The sequence below is a fragment of the Solanum stenotomum genome, chromosome 8 (genome assembly GCF_019186545.1).
Source record: "Solanum stenotomum isolate F172 chromosome 8, ASM1918654v1, whole genome shotgun sequence".
In the NCBI taxonomy this organism is placed as follows: domain Eukaryota; kingdom Viridiplantae; phylum Streptophyta; class Magnoliopsida; order Solanales; family Solanaceae; genus Solanum; species Solanum stenotomum.
Genome location: NC_064289.1, coordinates 878,643 through 895,423, shown reverse-complemented (window position 1 = coordinate 895,423; position 16,781 = coordinate 878,643). Strand labels below are relative to the sequence as shown.

Here is a 16,781-nt window from a genome sequence, read left to right as displayed (position 1 = left end):
GTTTAACTCGATATGAAATTTTAAAAATATGGAAAAACTTCACAATGTACCAGAATTACCTTAAAAGGAGCACACTTTTGTGGACTTCTCCAAATAAGTGGAACCAATATGGATAAAATATTGATAATATCATTTAATATTTGTTAAATAATAAAATATGTTATTCTTTTATGAACTGATCAATTATTTTTTTTAAAAAAAAATCATATAAATTTAGACATATGAAATAATATGCACTAGTTATTCACAGTTGAACACATATATACATATGAAATACTATGCACTAGTTAGTCACAGTTGAACACAAATATACATATGTTATATACATTTGTTTCTTATATATATTTTTTGAATAAGCAACTACACTGTGTAAAAAAAATATTTTTTTACTACACATCTCCCTCTAAACGTTATCTTTAAAAAGGGAATAAGACGAAGATGTGTACATTTATTTCTTCACAATCAAGAGAATCTTTAACACAAAAGAACAAAAAGATCTCAATGCAAAGGTGAGGGATCAATAGTTGTAGTACAATTATAAAGTAGTAAAATATAAAGGCGTAGTATAAAATAATGGAATGCATATAATAAAGTAGTTTTTCTATGATTAGTTTCATAATGAAGCTTGTGGCTCATTTGTCCATTGACTTTGACAACTCGATTGCAAAATCTTACATTAACTATTCATGACAGCTTTTTCAAGCATTATTATTGGAGTACCAATTAAAGAGAAAAAGACACTTTTTTTCTATAAAAAAAATCAACCAAATAAAGTGGATTTTAGGCTAATTTCCAAATGATGGTAGCTTTACTTGTTGGTTCAGATAAATCAAGACCATATAATTGGGCTATAAATCTCAAAGAGAGACTTATGACCACAAACAACAAAAAGGGGCTCCTCTCCAACCATTCTGACACTTGCTTACCAAGTCACTCTCCATATTAACGTATCTTAATATTTTCAGTCAGTCGGTTATAAAAATTTCATTTATCTAATCATAATAATTTATAATTATTGTCGGTCTGTATTATATATTAATTATATAATACTAGTTATATACTAATTACAAGTTAGAATTTATATAATAACAATAATAACATATTCAGTAAAATCTCACACATATGAGCTTTGAAGAGAGTGGTATAGGCAAATTTTATCTTTACTTTGTAAAGACAAAAAATAGTTTCTGCAAGACCATTAATTTAATTATCACATATGATGAATAAAGGAAAAATGATATGCACAAATAAAAGAAGGCACACAAATAATAAAGAAAGAATCACACAGCAATCAGACTAGCTAAAATTTATAATAACATAAAATTTTATTTTTGGTTATAAGCTTCGATGGGCTAATGTGTAGACATAACGCACAAATTATACTTCATCAATAGGTAGATAAGTTAGTTTCTCATATATTACTTTATTACAAAATACAAATATTATGTCTAATAAAATAAAACTAGTTGGCACTATTTAGGCAATCAGTTATATGTTCAACCCGGTATGGATATAATCATACAATAATAATGAGGATTCATTTCTTAGCTCCACTTAGCTGACATTTGCCTTTCATGATTTATTTTTTTTTTAAAAAAAAAAAGAAAATTCGTACCACCATCGCGCATGTTTTGTCTATGATAAGGTGTGGATTGTTCCCAATGAGATGTAATAAAATATTATTTAATTTTTATTTTTTTATTTTTTGCGTTCAAGTTTTATAAACTGGCAATATAAAGAATTATTGTTCCAAATATAATATAACGCTTTATAAATTACTACATACTTATACTTTATCATTTAACTAAGTTACCAATCACTTCCAATTAGATATATCTATTACTCTAAGTGATTTGAATTATAAATATTTTTACGCCAAAAAAGTTAATTGCACTATCTTAATGCAAATTATAGTTTTTGTTGGTTCAATTAATTTAGCTAGCGTTTAGCCCCAAGTTCTCAAATATTCTTGATAAATTATATTAGGGTGAAGTTTCACCATGTGTTTGACCTTAAATTTTTCCAAAAAATATGATTTATACACAAGATCTAAAAGTTATTAAAAATACCCGTAAATCTATATTATTATTTTATAATGAATATGTTCCATTAAAAAAATAACCTTATAATATTGTTTATAACAATCAACAATAACAAAATACAACAAATAAGCAAGGCAATACATTAAACACATACTAAAACTTGTCATTAATTCAGTTATATTTATATTGGGTATTTTTTTATAAAATATAAAAGTTAGGGTAATTTTGGATTCTTCAAAATTTCCAAATATTGGAACTTGGCCCAAATACTAGTTTTGTCTAGTATTTGAGAACTTAGGATACTTGACAAATATATTTGCCAAGTTATATGACCAAACACCACTTCCCAAGTTTTCTCTAAGTATTCTTGAGGTCAAACGAGTTAATTAAGAGTTACTCTTGAGAGGCCCAATGATTTAAGCTTGAGACCGAAGTCTCAAGTTTAAAACCTCTAGCCACCAAATACAAGGGTTCCAAAAGATAGCAACAACAGGTTTTCATTTTCAACAAAACTTTGTCAAGGGGTGTATATATAGTCATTTTATATTATGACTTATTAACCACTGTATTAATTTTTACATTTAGGTAGTTGAGTGCCTACTGCCTAGTGCCTACTATTGAACACACGTGCAAGTGAAAACGATTGCATTAATGTCATTTCTAGCTAAGTTGAACAAGTTATTAAGTACTATTACTCTTCAACAATACTTATTCACTATTAATTTGGTACAATTTTTAAGAAACTATAAATAAAAGGATAATTTTATTAATATATCACCCTTTGAATATAATAAATATAATATCTTAAAAAATGTAATAGAAAAATGATTAATTAATAATAAGTATATATTAGGAATTAAATATAAAATTATTCATTGATTTCATAAAGTGAACAAGTATTGTTGGACATCCCAAAATAGCATGATGGACAGCTATTAATGGATGGAGCGAGTAATAATTTATCTATATTTTCCGCATTAGTCTTCTAGTTCTATTTAATATTTTCTCATCTTTTGTGGAAAATTAAGGCCAAGGGAGATCTAAGTCTATCTAATGAAGAAACTGTCCCTTTCTCACGGATTTGCCGTGACTTTTTCAAAATGAAAATTAACAACTAGTAGTATTTCCTATTAATCCGTATTGTTGCATGCAAATAATGACATTAAATATTCCTAAACTTTATGCTATTAGCTGATGCAGCAAATGTCACCTTCCTGATTGTCTATTAAAAAGGAATTAGAGCTTTTTGGTCCCATTTTTGGGCCTTTTGGTCAATAATGGTAAGAGTTGGTACACATGCTTATTGAAGAACTAATTAACACAGATAATCAAACAGCAAAAGGAGCCAACGGGCAAAAGGATCTTGATGCCTATATATACATCCAAGTGGGAAGGATGTTAGAGGTGAGTAAACTGACCAAATATAACACTCACGGGAGTACCATTAGACTATGAAAGTAATTGATCACCCAATAAATGGATTAACTAAATAAAATATAAAAAAAAAATCAAGAATTATGATTTCACATTAGTGACAAGAGAGTTGTTTAGATGATAAGCACCCCACTTTCAATATGAAGATTGTGAATTCGAGTCATCAAGAGATCAAAAAGGTGGGAGGAGAGGTAAAATAAATAAATTCGTGAGTGTCTTCCCACAATAGACTTGGGTGAATTCCCATTCCTTCGCCGACCCCAAATGCAGTGAAATTTTTTTTACTAAAAGAAGCAAAAAAAGGGCAATGGGCTGAATCTTATTCGAATTGAAAAGGTAATTGACCAAAGCCAGTTTGATTCCACCTTGTTCAAAAATTGCATCTATAGTTAAAACGCGATAGTATAATAGATAATTGATGAACTTAAACGAAGAAATGATCTCCCTAAAAAGATTTGTGTGTGTTTTTTTACAGATCTCATGATTTACTTTTTACTAATTACCTCTGCTGAAAGAAAGTCGTGTAATTAAAAACATATTTACATTGAAGTTCAGCATGGCTTTCTTTCTCGAAAAATGAAATACACGCAAAAGGACATACATGCCTAATTTTTTAAAAAAACATTATTTTAAGCTCAAAAACGGCAAAGCTAAAAACACCTTTTGATGCACTGCTAGAAACTGAGTAAAAATTCGAATAAAAGAGTTCATTGTTAAGAATAGTACGTAAAAAGGTCAGCTTGTTCGTATGCTTTAAACTTTAAACAAGCCAATAGAATTAGGATTAATACTGACTAAAGAAATGTTTAGGCACAGTGCTAGGAGACATTATGAGAAAGATTCTTTAGATGCCAAGAACCAAAACTAATAAGAGCTGATAAGTTCGACAAATGAGATTGACAGACATGGTAAAAGGGGACCACTGTAAGGTTCGACACATGTTCTCACACATCTTTTTTTTGTCTATACACATCTTTTTTTTCTATGCTTATTCTATATTCCTTGTTGTAATTGACATTTCACTGTTGACCTCCAGCTGTCGAGAAGGAAAACGAACAAAAAACACACTGCAAAATCATATTCAAATACTTGACTATTCTTTTGCTCTATAATTAATACCCCCATTAGGGGTTAGGAGCAAGAATTTCGAACAAAGACAAAAATGATTTTGAGAACTGAAAGGTTACACAAATTTATGGAAAGGTGTATAAGTCAAATTGGAAGGCTTCTAACCATTTTTTATAATTGTGATGTTTGAGTTAGTTAAATGCATATCAACTAATTCTATGAGATACCTCCCACCAGCATAGGTACCAAGTACTCTGTCCACCAAGGCTTCAATTGACAAAAGGCTTGGACAGATCACAAATGAAAACGAACTACTAGTGTTTTTGACTCCTTAGAATTTAAACTTAAGACCTCATAGTTTCCAACGCACTTTATTGACCGCTAAGTCTCACCAAATGCACACTACAAGATAATATAACACACTTGGCTATTATTTTGCTATATACAATCTAGTACCCCATAAGGAGTCGGCAACAAGAATTTCAAGCAAAGACAAAAGGGGTTTTGAAAACTGAAAGGTTACACTAATTTATGAACTGGTGTATAATCAACTTGGAAGGCTTACGAGAGGTCTCGAGTTCGAACTCGGGGCATCATGTCACGTTTGATAGGGAATACCCTAGACTCAAAAATGGAACATTATGGTGCAAATCCGGCTACAAAGCGGGTATCTGATGCCAGATGAGAAACCAAAAAAAAGTTTTTTGGAAGGCTTCTAATCAATTCCCTATAAAAACTTATCATTAGAAACCTCCAAATTAGATACCCCCTACTCATAACTTTCGCCACCCTTGCATGATAATTCAAAATTCAAGCAAAGACAAAAATGGTTTTGAGAACCGAGAAAGAGTACAACTAATTGTATGAAATGGTATAGAACAAAATTCGAAAGCTCCTAACAGTTTCCCTATACAAACAAGTTGTACTGTAATGAGAAATTACCAACCCTCTAGATTTGGATATAATTACTTGTAGCTTTCACTCTCCTTGCCTTTTCCCAGTTAAACAGGCTATGCAATGTCACATTCTATATATGGTAAAAGAAAACTAATGAGTAAATGTTGTTCAGAAAGTGCCATCAGTAAATGCTATATAATACTAAGTACCTATTTTCTAGTAATCGAGAAATCCCTGAGGTCCTAGTATTGCAGGATAAGAGACTTGGTAGTTGGTGGATAATGGACCTGCCCCTCTATCCTTCTCCACTAACATACTAGGCTTTTGTCTGTGGCAGGTTTCAAACCCATGATGTGCTTCTTGTCCACACACGTCATGCCTGGCATTTTTATCTCTAGACCGACATCCTGGGGTGGAAGCATAGATACCTATGAGACATTTGTTTACTTAGTGAATGAAACCTAGGAAAGCAAAATACCAGAACTACTAAGTTTTTTTATTTGCAACCTCCAAAACCAATTTCCTACTACATGCCCAGCTACAGACCTTAATTTGGGGAATTACCTGTTTCCAAGCCAGGCAAGCCATTTGTTACCATTAAGCACTGTGTATTTGGCATTGAATACTTCCAGAACATGGTGACCTGCACATAGTAGACTAATGTCATGCTAGTGCAAGAAACACCCCGAAATTAACAATGTTTTCCTTGGTGGAATTCCATTCTGTTGGAAAAAAGGAGAAAATATATTTGGTTTTGAACTATATGTATTTACATGTTCCTGCATCTCAAGCATAACATAAGTCTAACAAGGCCACATGAAGGATATGGAGAAAGAACATACCTTCAGTGGGTTAGGGGGCAATCCTGCCATTCCATCATATGATAATAGGACCCACAGAAATTTATGCGAATCTTCAGCTCCATGTCCATTCATCAGAATGATCAGGGGAAATTTCTTCAACAGATGTAATCCAACTTGAATTATCAAGTAATAGAGATCTGCCACTTGCTTTGTCAGAAAACACTTCAGAGTTGCACGAGAACCAAATGTCAGAGTTGAGTGCACGTTCAACTGATTGAGGAGCAATTTCTCTTGGGTTTGAATCATATAAGCTGTTTTTGATCTCCTCATGTGTTAGACCAATTGAATCTTCTATATGAGGCAGTCTTAAAGCATTATAGGTTGATAAACCCTTGTGCAATGGGGAACTGGCAGCTGACAAGAACTTCCAGCCAAAAGTATCCAAGGCCATTGGCATGAGGCCATCAGAATCACAATGATGCTTCTCATGATGACTTAGATATGGGATGATTGCATTGCTGCTTTCAAATGGATTCTCAGGATTACGATCTTCCAGAAGATCTTGCTCCTCTGAGCTACATAGCAAGGGTAGATCAAACCGGTCCATTCTTGCAACTGCATATTCTTCATGTTCAAGAGTCGTTCCAAATTCCTTGGAGAAGATGTCAGTTGGAAAGAGTTTCTTATGAAAGCTTGTTGAACAAGAATATGGCAGCACATCAGAATATCCAGAGTTCATAAATAAAGACGATGAACACAATGCCAGCGCATCAAGCTTCTTTTCTGTACTCTGCTGCTGGTAATCAACGTGCCATGAGGTGGCTATTGGTGAACACAATTTATTCCCTCTGATAGTAGTAATGGCTAATACAGGATCATTTTTCTTCTCATTGAAATCCCAATCTAAGAATAAGTCTTGTGCTCCTCTACTTACAGGTGTATCTGCACTATGAAGTCTATACGGTAGGAAATCAGCAAGCCCATGATGGTCAAAGGATAATGAAGGCAATGAATCACTCTGATCCCACAAACTTGTAGTTATTTTGTTGTTTGAAATTTGACTATTATCTGCATCTTCATAGTGCAACTCTGGGGGAACTCTCTCCTTTGGCCTACCAAAGAAATTACTGGGACAGCAATCACTCAGGCTCATCCTATATTCTGGTGCTACAACATGTTCTATGTGCCTTGAAGGAGGTCGTGTCTTTGCATGATCTGGCTTAGCATTTGCAAGTGAGCTCGTACTTGCTATTTCCCCTTTCCTGACCTGTGAATCCCAGAAATCCTGAAATTTCAAGTAAGAGAAGTCAAGAAAAATAAAAGAACTTAAAACTTATGTCGTTGCTGAAAAAGCTAAGAGATCATACTTCATCCTCCTTCCTTCCAGGAAACAGCCGCCTAAGAAGTGCAGAAACCAAATCAAACCTGGAAACCTAAGTCAAGTTAAGATGGAACTTATCAATATACAAAAACAACTGAAAACGTTAATCTGGACGACCTTTCAGAATTGAGTTTTTGGACGTCAAGAAACAGTTTATTTGCCCGCTGACAAAGTTTCTGCCTCTTTGCTGCAAAAATCCCATTACCAGAGTACTGGCTCCCTAAGAATGATAAGAAAGACGTAAATGTCTCTGAACAAATGTTTATGTTTACATCTAAGTCTAATCATATGCCCTGTTAACTGCTAAAAAGCAAGCACCATAACCAGCTGACTGAGTTTAGTAAAACCAGTCAGCTAATGTAACAGCAGAACACAGACAAAACAAGATACAGATATGATTCCCCACCTTATACAATGAGCACATATTCAAACAGACAAGGTTCTCATTCTTGTTTCACCATGGCTAAAAAAGCCTCCTCTTGAGGTATTGCTAGTGTGCCAAAAACTATGGCCATAAGAGTGCTAATACAAGGGAACACGTGGGAGATTGACCTTAATCTAGCTCAAACAACTAAAAGATTATGTTGAGAAAAAAAGAATAACAGCAAGTTTTGGTCTTAGAGTGAAGAATCCGGTAATATCATTCCCTAGTTATCTTGCTCGAACTCTTAAAAAATGTCATAAGGTGTGTGTCGGATCCTCCAAAAGTAGTTTTTTTTGGAGGATCCGACACAAGTGCGGCATCATTTTTGGAGAGTCTGAGAAAATAGTTCCTTAGTGTTTCGTTTTCCATCTTTTCTTGGATAAATATAAATGCTCACAAATGAAGCAGCCATTCTAGTTTTCCCATATCCATCTCACAAGGCAATAATTATCCATAGAAAGGAAGAGGTGAGGGATTGATAGCGTAATTATGCATTCAGTATCTTAAGTGAAGAATCATAGCTCCCAAGAGAATTGAATATAACCTGAATTATGTGATGGACCTGCAAGGGGTGACAGCAGCAAATTTGAATATACAGGAGTCACTACAGTTGGGGATGAAAAGTACTTAAGTTTTGCCTCCTTGGATATGCCTGCATTTTGGTGTACCATGAAGATCGTCAAAATTAATGAGGTTGACCAAACAGAGTCAAGATGCTTATATTGCTTGTACGCGGTATAATCTGCTTCCTACCTATGACACCATCAACAGGTGAAAAGGACTGGCATTCATTAGTCTGATGTTCCTTTTCAACTTGAATTGGGATGTTAACATCCTTATTTAGGCACTTCAGCACGTTGTATGTGCTCCGTGTGTCTGCACATTAAGCATAATTAGCTAAATCCTTCAAATAAAAGGTGGTTTTGGAAAAAAATAAAGCAAGTTGAAATTTGCTTAAAGCTTTTGGGGAACCAGAAAGTTAACTAATTAGAAATCATAATGCAACCCACCTGAGATACAATTACTAGGTTGAGTGATCTTGGGTAGTCTACTCCCTCTATGGAGAAGATCTGAATTGCTATGGCCAATGTTCTTTTTCAACTTCTTGAAGAAAGCATACTCTGAAGTTTTGGGAGTATCAGCTGCACTAACAATACTATTATTCTTGTAGAATTTAGAGGGATATAGATGAAGTAGTTAACATCTTCTGAAATAATAAACTGATTAGGACATAGGTAATAAAAAAGGGAGTACTCAAGGAAAGAACAATCTTACAATTGGGGTTACGAGCTGTACGATATTTTTTGGACAATGCAACTCTTCCAGCATTTGAAAGAGGATCTACTTCGTTTTCTGGGGATGCAACCTTTTTGTCCTTGATCACATCTAACAGAGAGAAATACTACAAATGTCATGTATAGCTGGGGGATAAAGGGTGGGTACAGGTCAAATATCAAGCACAAAATTGTTAACACGATAATAATTAATAAATGAGATATAGGAAAAAATGGCCATACAAATCAAATCAAAATGCAAGAAATGAACGAAACCATACAAAATCATATATAAAGATAATGAATTAATGAAATATCCATGGTAAGTCCAGCTACCTCCATTTAGTCCGAAAGCACAACTGATATGTGGTTGCTGAGTACAGGTAAAGGATCTTAAATGACTCAGGTTCATAGCGTCTTTACTACTGGTAAAATGCCATCGACGTGAAACACACAACATAAAAAATGGCAAACAAGAGACTTCATTAATAAGGAAGAGGATGTATAACACCACCTTGATTACATCAGGACTCTAATAATTTGAGGTTAATCATAGAAACTTTATTGTACTCACGTACAAATCAATTATATTCACTATTCTTAGCAAGCTTATGAATGAAATGAGCTTCAAGACATATTTGTACTGCTATAAAGAGTAAGATACTAAGGCTTAAATGGAGACACATGGACCCCAACTTGAATTAGGCACAGTAGCTATTGCAGTTGCAATTAATAAGATACCATGCCCAAGAAAATGACAGAAAAAAAATGAAAAAATAAAATCCAACAAATAGGTGAAGCTATACGTGCAATCTGACATATAATATCAACACACCATTGTTGAATAACAACTACGACCAAATAATCCAAAATAAAAACACACAATCCTGAAAATGCACGAAGGATCTCAAATCATTCACATTCTAAGCATCTCGACAGGTTCCGCTTAACATATTGCAGATGATAAGAAGCCTATCAATTATGAAAATGCAAGCAAAATACATCACAAATAAGGAAAAAGTTAAGAGTGTACGACCTTCTTCATATGTGGTTGGACTACGATCGTTTGAAGTAGCCTCGAGTCAAACAGGTGAAATTGAAAATTTTCAATGTGACTCATCCAAAGCCATCTATTCAATATGTATAAGCTATTTTATTGATTGGCAATATCCAAGAAGTAACTAAATCCAAAACAACTTGCCTCTTGTAAGTCATTATTCTAAAACTCCAGTGCAAACTGCGAACCCAGAAGACTTGTCACTTTTTGTGTGACAAAAAGTTCCAACTTAGTATAAACATATAGTTTGGAGAAGTTCTAAATTATATTTATATTGTTCGATTCTAAGGCAACGGGCTCATCCACCCACATTTCTGCAGTAGCAGACCATTCGCATACCATTCACAATCAATCACGCCAATATTTATAAAGTCGATCTATGAACCAGTAGCTGGAAAACATATCTTAGGAGAACCAAAACAAAAAAAAATAGTCTATGAGATTCAAAAAAACTGGTAGATCGATCAGCCAGAAATGAAAAATTAAGTTCGGAAATAATTTCAAGTAGATGAACGCAGAACACCAGAAAAACTTGTCTATATGCTTGCGGCAATAACTTCCAACTTTAGTATAAAATATATAGTTTGGAGAAGTTCTAATTATACTTATGGTGTTTGATGCAAGGTTCATCCACAGATATTTCTGCAGTAGCAGATCATAAGCATACCATTTCATAATCAATCACGCCAATATTTAATAGATGGATCAATATTTTAAACCGGTAGCTGTAACTAAAATTGTATAAGAACCTAAACGAGAAACATAATCTATGAGATTCAAAAAAACTGGCAGATCGATTGGCCGCAAATGAAAATTAAGTTCCGACTTAGTATTATATAGTTTCGAGAAGTTCTAAATTATATTTCTAGTGTTCGATTCAGGGCAACAGGTTTCATACACCGACATTTCTGCAGAAGGCCGCCAGTAAGATCATACGCACACACCATTTCGCAATCAATCACGCCAATATTTATAACGTGGATTAATGATAAACCGGTAGAAACTAAAATTGTTGAAGAACCAAAACGAGAACATAATCTATGATATTCAAAACAACTGTTAAATCGTTCAGCCGGAAATGAAATTAAGTTACAAAGTAAATTGTCAGTACCAAATCGGCTTTCATCATTGAGGCGATGATGTTGAGTGATGTTTCCAGCTGAAGAATTCAAGGTTTTTGGTTGATGATTAACAGCGGAATTGACTCTTCGCATCATTAAGTTGTGGTGATTGTCCTTCTGAAAAGTCGATCAAGCTTTTCAAATTTGAACCTCTTTATTTATGAAGAAGACGAGCGCCAAAACGGTTCAATTTGCGCGGTTGGGCTTGTGGGATTGGACTTGGAGCATATTTATTCAGGCCCATTTATATTGCTTCATCACGAAAATTTTAAGTATAAATTATTATAGGAAACCACATACTATAAGAGTACTAAATAACATCTTATCCCTTCTAGTTTTCTATTTACCAAAAAATTCCTTAAAAATGATGTTTGCGGGATACATAGCGTTGTGCACGGGATACATTAGGTTTGATACATTCCACATAGCGGGATACATAGCGTTGTGCACGGAATACATGCGGGACGTTGTGCACTGGGTACATAGCGTTTGATACATTCCACATAGTGGAATACACAGCGTTGTGCACGAGATACTAGCGTTTGATATATTCCACATAGTGGGATACATAGCGTTGCGCACGGAATACATACGGGACGTTGTGCACGGGATACTAGCGTTTGATATATTCCATATAGCGGAATACACAGCGTTGTGCACAAGATACTAGCGTTTGATATATTCCACATAGCGGGATACACAGCGTTGTGCACGAGATACATAGGTAAAATAAGGGATTTTTGAAATTTTTGAAATAAGTAGGAATAAATGGGTAAAGAGACTTTGTCCAAATTTAATTAGTTGTTCCTAATTTCCATTTTTAGGTGCAATTGTTGTTCCTAGACACTACCGTTATATATCGAATATATTATTATTTTGAAGTTTTTTTTGTCTTTTTAATTATTAGTGCTTTAGAGAAAAAGAAAAGTAATTTCGAAATTCAATTTAACTTGTTTTAAAGAAAAATTAATTTTCAAAAGCATGACTTTGATTGACGGTAAAAGAACCTAGAAAATTGGATAGCAACTTTGCATATGACAGCTTAGAACCATTATCTTTGAATAACACAAAATAAGCATCTAGAGGTCCATTTTCTTTTTATTTCTTTCTATATATGATCTCTGCCCTCTAATTTTAATTTGCAGGTTTTTCGTGGTAAAGGCAATTGCTATTTGTGGATGGCAAACAATAATATTTGACTAATATTATTCTCGAGAGTTATTATGTAAATAACGCCAATATAAAGAATAACACAAAATAAGCATCTACTTCAAGTCCATTTTCTTTTTATTTCTTTCCATCTGTGCCCTCTAATTTTAATTTGCAGTTTTTCGTGGTAAAAGCAAGCTATTTGTGGATGGCAAACAATAACTATTTGACTAATTAATTCTCGATTTTTATCACCTTCTGCAATTATCTTTTCCAAAAAGGTATACCCTTAACAGTATTGATATATTAACTCACGCGCAGAGGATAACAGCTTTATGCTTCTACAGTTACTGTCATCTTTTGACAAAAACTGCGAAGAACTTATGAACATTATGCACTGCAAATACTTGCTGATATTTATTTTCAACTTTTTTCTTAATTTCATTTTCTTAACTGATTGGCGTTTAGTTTCTTGCACCACCACAAACTTACACTCAACTTGAACAGTTCGACTGCTGAGCCAGAAAAACCAGTTACTTGAACAAACAATTCTTTAATTCGCAATTTGATGAAAGAGAGATTTTTCAGAGTTCCAGTGAGTGTGTCATTGGTAAAATTTGATAAAAGAGAGATTTTTAAATGCCTGCGCCTTCAGTTTATTAATTGTTGTAGTCTTTTCTTATTCCGAACATTTTGAGCAATATCCAATTCAGGTTCGCAAGATGATTCCAAACTGTGAGATCCGGAGATTTAATAACAGAAGAAGGCATGCCCTTCTCCTGGTAGGCTGTCTTCTTTTCCAAACCCTTTCGGACACAATTCCTCTTTCTTTCCACATATTACCATATTCATAACTGCTTATTATGCAAATGGTAATAATAAGAACGTGCAGATAGATTCAGTCCCGTTGAGGTTTATTCAATGACAAAAAAAAAAAAAAAAAAAAAAAACAAGAAAAAGAAGTGCCTTCTAGTAAAATGGAGAAAAAAAAAAACACGCCTCCTTAGTGACTGAATAGGCTTGGAAGTGAAGTAGAAGATGGGACCCTCACGGATCTGTTATGGGCACAGTGATATGTTGATGGTTACGACTACTTCACACATAAATGAAAGTGATATGTTCCACTTTCATTTAAATCCAATTCCATCCACAAACTTAAATGGAATTTATAGTATCTCTACTTGTTTTGGTGTAAACAACTTTGTATAGATGATATAGATCAAATTATAGATTTTGATAGAAATTCTGTAATTATCCCTTTTTGAATGCTGAAGAATTCAACCTTATCAGTTTCAAAAAAAAAAAAAATGCTTCACCCATGTTGAAGTCTAAACTTTCATTTCTGTGGAATAAATAGCTCTGAACTAATCTGTAAATGGCTGAGAACAACCTTTGAGATATATGAGAGAAACATAATTTGAAAGGCTCGTCTTACTTTTTTTTTCACATCATGCAGGTTATATATAGTAAAATATGTTGTTGAAATGTATAATTAATTTAGCACTATTCATAACACAAAGTTAATGAGATGGGAACACAAAGTTTAACTTCACACCTTTAATGGTCCTCAATTGTATTTTCTTTAGAAAAATTAAATGTAGGGAAAGATCAATAGTGAAGCAACAATTTCAATTTTCACTCATGCAATTGAAAATTTTGTTTATTTGTGTGTTATTATTGTGTGTGATTTTATTTGTGTGTAATATAAAATTGACTTTCATTTTCCTTCCTTTCCGATTTTATATTCATTCCTAATTAGTTTTTCCATTTCCATTTCTTCGTTGCTTATACTGAGATATTTTTATCTCTTTGTTTGACTACTATAACTTTCTTTATTTTTCTCTTTCTGATGGAATTTTAGGTCACTTTTGAAAGTTGATCAGGTTGATGATGAATATCTCTTATTATTTGAATTGTTTGATTTTTTATTTGTTCTATCAGTGAATCATCTTTTGAGGTTTGATGTAATAAAATTGTGTGTAATAAAATTGACTTTCATTTTCCTTTCTTTCCGATTAGTTTTTCCATTTCCATTTCTTCGTTGCTTCTACTGAGATATTTTTATCTCTTTGTTTGACTATCCTTTCTTTATTTTTCTCTTTCTGATGGAATTTTAGGTCACTTTTGAAAGTTGATCAGGTTGATGATGAATATCTCTTTTTATTTGAATTGTTTGATTTTTTATTTGTTCTATCAGTGAGACATCTTATGAGGTTTGATGTATATACTTGGCCTTTTCTTTTACAGGATTTTTACATGCATGTTATTCTTGTTGACTCGTAGCGCACTTGAAGACCCAGAAGAAATATTTGGAAGAATCCAAAATAGTAGAAGGGTATAAAGGTTTTAAGAAGTGACTGTGACTATTAAGTGCAGATACAATCTATATAGAAGGTCACGTAATGTCTTCTAGAATTTTCGACAGGTAGGTGAAATTCTTTATTTTTTCTCTTTTCATATTTCCATTTTCCACATAGCTAACTCTGTTTTAGTTGTTTTAAGAAGTGACTGTGACTATTAAAGTGCAGATACAATCTATATAGAAGGTCACGTAATGTCTTCAAGAATTTTCGACAGGTAGGTGAAATTCTTTATTTTTTCTCTTTTCATATTTCCATTTTCCACATAGCTAACTCTGTTTTAGTTGTTTTTAAATACGTTTTTATTCAATTTTGTTAAAATCGGAGTTTGTGGTGTAATTTGTCCCATCTATCTTTATTCTTGCTGCTTTATTTTTCTTTCCTTATAATAGCTTCTTCTTGTCTCTTTTCTATAGATCCATTGGACCTCTGAGATGGATATTTATGTTCTCAGGAAACAGAAAAATGGTCAACGATGGAGCTTCAGAGATCTTGGATGGATCATGTGTTCTATGAGATAGTAATTTTTTTTTGTTATTTTGTATTGATATTCAGAATGGCTAAAAGGGGTTCTTTAGTGTAAACCTATGTTGTTTGGATTCTTTAAAAATGTCTTAACACACATACATTTCAGATTTGTCAAAAGTAGTGTATTTTTGAAGAATCCAACACGGATGAAAAGTGATTTGCGGAACTAAGGTGTAAACTGAAAACACATCAAGCAATTTACTTATATATATAGAATTTGCTAGCTTCAATATATTAAGATATACGAGCTATGCAATTTTAACTATTATGTTTCTCCATGTGTTACATTTTCGTTCTTCTAATATTTACAAGTTATCCTTCGTCACTGTATAACCATGCAAAACATCTTAAAATTGATAACAGATCTAAGAATCATGTTACTAATGCAAATTGATATTATCTAAATTAAAACTACCCATGGAAAGTATCAAAAACAACTAGAAAGAAAAAGACAAATCTGCATATATATTGTTACTAGAATACTATCCAAAGAAATGCATAAAGCAAGCAAGAGTTAAAAATACGGAAAGAAATGCATGGCTATGAAATATTGTATAAGAGTACGCAAGTATGGATCGGAGGAATTAAGGCCATTATTCATACTAAGGTATCAATGGAGAACTATGGAAGCATCAATAAAGAAGCAAAAGCCGCTAGCTCTCCATAACAATCAATGCAATATTTGCTAGAAACAATGAGTATGACAGTAACTAAGGAGACTAGAAGACTGACCAAGAGTGGGATTTTTAACACTTTTCACAACTTCAAATAAAGAAATAGGGCAGACACAGTCAACAGAACATAACAATCAATCGATTTAAAGCTTAAACAAAATATGTATATGACTATATTCACTTGCCACTCTATTTAGAACTGAAGTAATATGTCTACTGATGAGAGAGGAACATTGTATTTTTTGGCATCCTAGCAGATGTCTGACTATTGAAACTCAACATTAACCAAACTATTTGGATCATAAACATGACAAGATATGGCCATATTAGGGTTATGAACCTAATGGAGAACAAGGTAAAAACTCGCTTTAACAAAAAGAAAACTACTTATGCAACTTAACTTGAACTGACAAAATATAATAAAATATGCATTTCCATAATTATCAAGCAACAGAGAAGTGACATAGACAGTCTAACAATGCAACTTTCAGAAGAGCCTAAACAGCGAGCAACAAACCGATTAAGATCTGGCAACAAATACCTATCTCACCAAATCAAACATGGATCTA

General features: G+C 33.2%; 1 protein-coding gene across 3 annotated transcripts; it reads right to left on the bottom strand.

The window, feature by feature from the left end:
- Positions 1-4,081: 4,081 nt before the first annotated feature.
- On the bottom strand, positions 4,082-11,626 carry LOC125874293 (uncharacterized). Of its 3 annotated transcripts, XR_007447253.1 has the most exons (10): positions 11,492-11,626; positions 9,325-9,435; positions 9,060-9,191; positions 8,803-8,925; positions 8,594-8,701; positions 7,743-7,845; positions 7,612-7,669; positions 6,284-7,529; positions 6,006-6,084; positions 4,082-4,543 (listed from the first exon to the last, which is right to left on the bottom strand). XR_007447253.1 is itself a non-coding variant. In XM_049555154.1 (8 exons), the coding sequence occupies exons 1-8, from the start codon at positions 11,595-11,597 to the stop codon at positions 6,357-6,359; spliced, it is 1,914 nt and encodes a 637-aa protein (XP_049411111.1). In that variant the 5' UTR covers positions 11,598-11,626; the 3' UTR covers positions 6,127-6,356. The 3 variants fall into 3 exon arrangements, 1 of the variants encoding a protein (XP_049411111.1); XR_007447252.1 differs by lacking the exon at positions 4,082-4,543 and having other exon boundaries at positions 5,321-6,084; XM_049555154.1 differs by lacking the exons at positions 4,082-4,543; positions 6,006-6,084 and having other exon boundaries at positions 6,127-7,529.
- Positions 11,627-16,781: the final 5,155 nt, after the last annotated feature.